Source organism: Falco rusticolus, chromosome 5 (genome assembly GCF_015220075.1).
Source record: "Falco rusticolus isolate bFalRus1 chromosome 5, bFalRus1.pri, whole genome shotgun sequence".
NCBI lineage: Eukaryota > Metazoa > Chordata > Aves > Falconiformes > Falconidae > Falco > Falco rusticolus.
In genome coordinates, this window is record NC_051191.1 from 79,435,494 (window position 1) to 79,443,781 (window position 8,288).

Here is an 8,288-nt window from a genome sequence, read left to right on the forward strand (position 1 = left end):
AGCCTTTGTTATCTGTGATCCAAGAAACTGTAGAAAAATCTCACTTGGAATTTTTGTTAAACTTTCTTGCTTAAATTGCCCTGAATGGAGACCCATAAAAATTTGGTGATGAGGGCTGGAGGGGCAGGATGGGCCTGCAAACAGCATTAGACTGGAACATCTAATTTCTTGAACAGATTTGGTTACTTTAGCTGGCTGTGATAGTTCTGCAACTCCTTTGGGGGCTTAGGAAGGTTTTAATGAATCATGTCACCACATTTTTCCTTTTTCTTTTGAAAAAAACAGAACAGAACAAATATGACTTATGAGAAAATGTCCAGAGCCCTACGCCACTACTACAAACTAAATATTATCCGGAAGGAGCCAGGACAAAGGCTTTTGTTCAGGTAATTTTTTTCTTTTCTTTGCCATTCCTTTCTACAGACAATTAGTTTTCGAAGATGGAGGATGGAATTGTGTGTGGGATACTTCATTGCCACAGCTATAATACAGGTGACAATGGGCATACATTTGCAAAAGCTGTCTACACCAGCGCTTCCTAGCTATCAAGGCAACTGCACCAATTTACGAAAATAGTGGCGTTTCAATGATCAGTGGAGTCAATAGAAGTCTTTTCACTCCTTTGAAGCAGGCTGCGCCGTTGTTTAAGACCTTAGACAGATGATTCATGATCTTACCCAAACTGCTGGAAAACCCACTCCAAGCTGACTTCACAAACAGAGCTGCCAGTGAAAGCTAAGCAGGGATCAGGCATTTCCTCAAGTGCATCAGCATCACGAAAGAGAAGTGCTGATAACCACGTCTTCAGCGGTGCTGCTTTCAAGGGAGAGAAGGACCTGGAAGACCTGTTCGTAAAACCTAACACATCACATTGGATGATACAACCAAGAATTTAGGAAATAGTGCCTGAAACAGTGTTACAGCAAGGAGTTACTTCCACAAACTTGAGTGTGGCTGGTAGAGAGCAAGAGCACTCCAGCTCTCTTCAGACAAGACCAGCAAATCCTAGTGCATACGTTTGACCCACAGAGCACTGGACTCAGACCAAAGATTGCTTTGATGTCAGTGGTCTGGACCTAGTAATGTGCTTGGAAGTGATATCAATAGGAAGGCAGCCTTGGAGTTTGTTTTCTTAAATAGCTAACAGAACTGCATTAGCACTCAAACTATCTACAGCTGAAAAGGTTTCTGTGGAATGTCTTGTTTATGTCAGCTCTTAGAAGGAGACTTAGATGGGGGAAGGAAAGTGAAGGGAAGAAGGAATTACAGGCAAAATCAACTGCATGATTTTAGATTTTTTTTAAAATTTTTTGAAAGTTAAAATAAGGTTGCTCCATGAGCAGCAGTACCAAGGGAACCTCAGTTGCTATGGCCTTGTGGGAAGACCATGCTTTCCTGGGGGAATTCTGTGATGCTGAACAGTGAATGTACTTATCTTGGAGCCTCTTTTTCAGGGGGGGCACAAACAAAAGAGGAATCCATCTCTTCTCAACCAGGCTGCCTATTTTTTCAAAACTGTAGAAACCTGATACCCTTGGAGACCTCAATTCCTCTGTCAGACTTGCCTAAAATTGACCAACAGATTCAGAGGTCACTAGGGAGCATAAAACATGAGCATATAAACCTCATTTCCTTCGGAAACTGGGAAAAAACAACAAAGCATTTTTTGCACAATTCCCAATAAAAACTTATTGATGTTGTTTTCTTAGACCTATTTATATCTGAAGAGAAAAAGAACAGCTGCAAAAAATCAAGCCATTAATATGCCTTTCTTGGCTTTTTCTTGCAAGCACAGAAATAATAGGAAGTGTGACTCTGTAAGTAACATGCAGGCAGTTGTCATCTGCAGATATCTATACAGAGCTTTAAGTAAAATGGAGTCAGAGAAGGATTTCTAATAGGTTGCCTGAGTGTCCTCTGCAACAAATGAGGTTACAGACACTGTTTCTTCATTAGCTTGTAGTTCTGGGTTGTTTTCTTAAAATTTAATCAAATGCTATTACAAATACCCATGCTTGGAGTTCCTTGACATGACTTAAAACACAGACCAGAAAGAATACCCAAAGTACTGCAGTACGGTTCACATCAGCCCATCTCCCACATGGTTTAGGAAACGGAGCAGACAGAAGGTAGGGAAGGCAGTGGGATCACTCTGTTTTGATTTCATCCTCATGCAAGATCAACAAGACAAGCAGGGTTTAAATCAGGGCACAGTCTGGCCCGTAGGCTTTGATGCGATTTCACTGTGTAGCCAGGGACTGATTCACCACTTCTGTATGCTAGTTTTTCACCACTGTAACACCATTTGTATCAGCAGCGTTCTTCCAGCATACAAATGGGAGTGACACAGCAGTGAGTCACAGCCTTTTTTTTTTTCCCTAAATGCATATGTGCACATGATTTCCAAAATTAGAAAGAGTGGCAAAAGGTTAGCTCCAGACTGTGCTATGCATTTGCTGAGAGACTTCATATTTTTCAGATGGAAAGCCCTCAGCTTTATAACCTCAGAGGCAGAAGAGGAGGCAAATCTGGCTCATTAGCTTCAGCAGTGATTTTTCTGGGTCAGTGATAGTAACGAGGCTCCTGTCAGTTGGTTTTGTTTTCACTGGGGCAAGGATACTGAGCATATCATCAACCTGAAATAAAATCAGCTCCTCTGATTAACACATTTTGTACTGCTCAATGTTAGCCAGTACATCGTTAATGAAAGACTGAAATTTTTTGTAACACTTACAGCATAAACATCTTTCATCCTAATTTCTCCAGATGTACTTAGGAGTTACGAAAGTGAGTTGTATTTAAACTAGGATTTCATCCTTCCTATGTGACTCTCTCCCTATGCCATTAAATTCAAAAAGAAAGCAGAGCTTTTCCATGCGATCTCTGTGCTGTAGTACACAAAAGCATCCTGGCAAAGATCAAGGCTGCAGACTTGATCTACAGGCTGGTGGATGTCCTTTCCCATTTCCTACTGCTGCCGTGCCTCCTCAGAGGCAGTTTCTGTTTCTAGCCCCCTGCAGACTTAACTGCATCAGGACATTAGTGCTGGGAGCTGTGGCATTCATTTGCAGAGGTTGCTGCTTCATTACAATTATGCTTACTGCAATCACACAGGAAGAGACTGTCTTTGTTCACAGTTCCCTAGCCCAAAAAACTTTCTTTCAGGGCTTTTTCCATTTCCCAGAACTTGTTCTGACTTGGTCCTTGGCTTTTTCTTTTTTACTTTGATGTTTCATACTCCTCTTCGCTCACCTACACAGACACCTGCACAAACCAGTAGCCCTCTGCCTCTCCACACCTTGCAAGTGCTTTTGCTTTGAAATAAGCTAACCATAAAGATCTTTAATGTTTCTGTCACCAGACACCATAAATGAGTGTACCTGTGGCATACTGTCATCTTACATGACAACAGCAAACAACATGAGGGAGAAGAATATATCATTATATTATAGAGATATAGATATATTGTATATATCATTCTTTGGAAAAGACTGTGGGGTTTGGTTCAAATTTAGACATTCAAGGAGCGGGGGTAAAGGCCTGGGTGGTTTTTTTTTTTGTTTCTTTACAAGGTATGGAGGAGGGAAGAAACCAGTAGGCTGGGGAGAAGCTGGGAAGTACTAAGGCACTGGGAGGATACAGCAAATATGATTTTTGGAGCTGTAGAGCTCAGGGGCCTCAACATCTTTATAAAGGTAAAAGCTGAGACCACTGGGAAATCTGCTTGTTTCTCTGTTTTGCAGGTTCATGAAGACCCCAGATGAGATTATGAGTGGCCGAACAGACCGCCTCGAGCACCTTGAATCCCAGGAACTGGATGAACAAATATACCAAGAAGATGAGTGCTGAAGGGGGCTGGTGCATCACCTCTGTGGGTCCATGGGAGAAACATCTTGCCCGGATGACTGGCACAATTTGGGAGGGGAAGCAACAACACAGAAGCAGTACTTGGGGTTGCCGCTTAGCTTGAAGACCACACAGGACCTGAATCACCTTAACAAAACAAACTTTAACAGGCAGAAGTGGTGCTGGCAGAAAAGTAAACAGGAAAAAGCCTGGACTTATGCACTACTTCACTGTTCTTACAAAGTCTCCCTTGAGTTCTTTCTTTTCGGTTTGTTTCAGTTTTGGGGTTTTTTTGTTGTTTTTTTTTTTTTTCCCTAATAAACATGCAGTTTGACTTTCCTTATCTCACATAGGACAAGACATCAGATTATGCTTTTTTTTCTGGAAGGCTTTCCTATGGAAATAGAGTGCTCTTATTTTCTGTGCAAGTCTCATGACATAACACTGCATAAAACAATAGCAACACAGAAGGGATTTGCTCAAGGGTTCCAGTTTGCTCGGATCAATTTACATGTGCTGCCACTGGGAAATGTGCAGAAGCTACCAAATACCACACATACCTGTCAAATGAAGAGGAGTCACCCTTCACGTGTAGGCTGGGATATCATCCCAGCATAGCTCGGGCTTGTGAGTCCTGCAAGTGGCTATTAACTGCTGGAATATGGACCAAAACCAATCACCTAAGTGCTCCGGGGAGGAGAAAAATAAATGTGACAAACCTCTGCAATAGACTGATGTTGACGTTTTCCCTCCCTCTAGCAAAGAAGTGATAGAATGGAGCAGGGGGAGGGAGGGCGGAGACAAGTACATATATATATGTGTATATATATAAACATTTCATATATATATGTATATATATGTAACCCCCACAATATATCCACAACGCAGAATTTCAGCTCGAAGCTTTCTATACAAAGGCAAAGGCTGAAGCATCTGTAATTACAAAAGGGAGGAGTGTTTCTTATACCTGCTAGCAGTTTTGGGGTGAAAGGTGAAGGGCTGATCCTTACATTGTAGGGAGAAAGTAAAAGGACCGATCACATGGTTTGTGTTACTCAGAAACCTCTCCAGGATCATTTTGTGCTGCTGGAGAGGTAGATGAGTCACCAATCTGAAAACTGATGGTAGAGAACTAGAGACCAAATAGCTATACTTATGTCTTGTAATTGATTTTGGCTTTGTTTTGGGATTTGTTTTTTTTATGCCTCCCACTACCCTCCCCGCCCTCCACAGCTCTGCCATCAAGGGAGCTTGTCTCAGCTTCCCCGTTTTTAACATTATTTAAAAGACAAGAAAAAAGAAACCCTACAGCTGTGTTGCTTTCTTGGTTTTTGGTTTTCTGGTTGCAGGGTGCCCCATTTTTTACACCCCTGATTTGGTTTGCTGCACTGAGGGTGTTTTGCATGAGGCAAAGAGCTATGCCTAGTTTGGTCACAGGAAGCCCACCAGTCCTTAATGCCCAATACAAGAGAAACTACTGGCCCTTTTCATTTCACATTGCTTGGACCACCATGACAGGAAAGTCTGTGGCATCCAGATGTCCCGCAATCCATCATCAGTGGTCCTTTCAATGGAAGGAAGACCTAGCAGCAGAAATGATGTTTGCAAAAATCAAATTTTGATTGCAAAATCAAAAAGAGTTGATGTATAGAGAAACTGCAGGAATCACACAGTGTCTGGAAGAAAGCACATCCACATCAGTTCATTAAAAACAGAAAGCATATTTATGGGAACAGGTATACTAGAAATGGGAAAAATCAGTGGGCTAATCTAATCCATTTAAGCCAAAAAACAAGGTACATTCCCATGATAGAGCTTTTATCAGCTATTAAGCCAGCAAAACATTTGATCTTGCCTCATATGTAACAAGAGGGTTATCCAGGAAAAAATGGCACTCGGCAATGCATAGTGTTCCCTATGTTTAAACAGAGATAGTCCAGTCTCACAAAAGACTTAATACTGAGTCACAGGTCGTAGAAGGAATGGCTTTAAGGGTGCGGATAGGCATCATACAACGAGATTTTTTCAGAGCCAGTATCTGATGAGGCATGACAGGGTGTACATCTCTCCCTAAGCTTTTCCCAGCCACGTGGTTTTTATTAAGGTATAGTCAATACGTTACAAGTCCCAGCACACCACATACTTAACTATTCCTGCCTCAAGAGGAAAGACACGGGAATGTGTATCAGAAATAGAAGCAGATGACCCGCCACCTGTCTCTGTTGTGACTCTGAAGTCCTTGGAGCTCATGAGGTGTGAGACTGGGAGGGCTTCAGTGGTCACGGATCTGAAACCAAAGGTTCCTTGAGACTAAGGGGCCAAGGAGTCACTCTGCTCTGTCACCCTGCTCAATGTCACCCAAGTTGCAACTGTGTCTCGGGAGCTGGGATGAAGAGGTGAATATGAATGACAGATGAGGTGTGATCGGAAGTATCAAATGTAAAGAAAGGCTCTTGCCGGTTTCTTGTGTTTCTTGGAGTGTTCAGTTGTAGAAAGAAACCAAGATTGTGCAGAGAACAATTCATATCCTTTACTGCTCTGGTCTTGATGACTGCATAACTGCATTGTTTTCTTTTGCCTGCTGCAGTTACTGTTAGGAGATGGTGAGGGAAAAATAAGACAATAGGGACCTTCTGTATAAAATGCTCTGATGACCCACAGGTTTTTGTCACGACCAAGGTGCATGCTGTGAGGACCAGAGAGAATCCACCAGTATAAGCTCATATGCTCACTGGGTATGCTAGCAAACAGCTCATCCTCAGCACTGGGTAAGACAGGAAGAAGCAAATAATCCTGAAATCACACATGTTGTCCCATAGGGAAATTTTCTAGGGGAAATTTTGGTAGAGGAAATGTTCACCTTTATGAAAAATGCAATCACTTCCACCTGCAGAATCTACGACAAAGGAAAAAAAATATTTGGTGGCTATTGGAAACTCTTCCAGTTGACACATAAAGCACGTCTTAAGACAACTTATTCTCCATCACAACCACAGAGAAGAAGTCGTCTCAAAGCTCATGCTATCTGGAATGAAAATAGCCTCTGAACTTGGAGCAGGCAGATCCCACAGAGGCCCTTCCCTGCTGGCGCTGTCTCCTGCCAGGTCTGCGTGGTGCAGCAGCGCGTGGTGCAGGTGACACTGCAGCTGCCAGAACTGCAGCGGCTTATGACCTGTTGTGGGAGCTGCAGGATTTGAACTGCTCCTGGGGTCTTGGATGCAAGTTTATCAGCTATAACTAAAAATAAAAAAATAAAACCAGGCTGGAGCAGCTGCAGTAGGCAGATTCCCATCTACCTCACATCCAAATGGCAGATACAGCAAGTGCACACAGCATTAACGTACTGAGCTACAGGAACACTTGGCTGCCCATCTGGGCTAGCAAAGGTATCGCTGTCTTTCCACCAACACTGACACCTGCTTTCCCTCTGCAGTTTCTGATTTCCCAGAGTAGAATTTGCCAGCAGCAAAGCAGCCAAACTCTGCCCTTGCCACCAAAGTCAGTGGGAAAAGGGAGAAAGAGTCCCATCCCTGGAGACATGCAGAAGCCATCTGGTTGTGGTCCTGGGCACCTGGCCCTGGGTGGCCCTGCTTGAGCGGGGTGGTTGGAGCAGGGGACCTCCAGAGGCCCCTTACAACATCAACACCCAGCAAAGGAGCTTCACACTGTGCAGGTCAGTGGGACCTTCATTGCCATCAGGTTGCTACAAGTCTGAACAAGCCACAAGCCGGTCAGGTAGGGCACGCTGCAGTTCTGCAGCAGAACATTTCCTTGGTTTAAGTTAGAACCTTTTGACTGCCTCTCCACCCGAAGAACACTACTGTGGCCCTTTCTGTGAACACTAATTTGCTGCCACCCTCTGCAGATTTCAAACTCCACGCATGCATTCTCCAGATCTCTTTGTCAGACTGCAACCGTGTGCAAATCCAGAATGCATCAGTTTGAGGTCTTTTTTTTAAATAAAAGTCTAGTCTGTTTTTATTGATGACGGCTTTTTGGTTTTTTAAGGTGTGGGGCTAAGGGACTGAATCAAATGAATGTAACAAAACAAAAACAAACAAAAAAGCCTATTCTCAGGGCCAGTGAGTTGCAAATAATTTTTAAAATGCCTGTAATTACATCATCTCAATAAAAAAAATTTAATATAAAAGTGGGAATGCCAAATTTTGTTGGTGCAATCATTGCTACAAGGTCCTTTCTTTTTGAAAACGATGGTACCAAAGTATCTACAGCATATAGCTGCTGTTTTCAATCAGGAAAAGAAATCTGCAGGCTTCCCATGCCCAGACATGTATGAACAGTGCCTGGATCTTCCCTGGGAAGCGTTATTTGGAAAAGTTAAGGCTGTCCCTTGGAGTATCGACTTTGCTGCCTGCCCTGAGAGATGAGCAGAGCACACCACCAGTGCCTGCATGGGTGTGCCTGGTTCTTCCTTCTCTTGG

General features: G+C 43.1%; 1 protein-coding gene across 4 annotated transcripts in view; it reads left to right on the forward strand.

Moving 5' to 3' along the window:
• Positions 1-4,575, forward strand: part of ETV6 (ETS variant transcription factor 6) — a 140,136-nt gene extending 135,561 nt beyond the window's left edge. For all 4 annotated transcript variants that reach the window (XM_037388239.1, XM_037388241.1, XM_037388240.1 and 1 more), the window contains 2 exons: positions 286-386; positions 3,744-4,575. In XM_037388239.1, the coding sequence (XP_037244136.1) occupies positions 286-386; positions 3,744-3,849 (207 nt within the window). In that variant the 3' untranslated portion in view covers positions 3,850-4,575. The remainder of the gene's footprint in view (positions 1-285; positions 387-3,743) is intronic.
• The last annotated feature ends 3,713 nt before the right edge of the window (positions 4,576-8,288 follow it).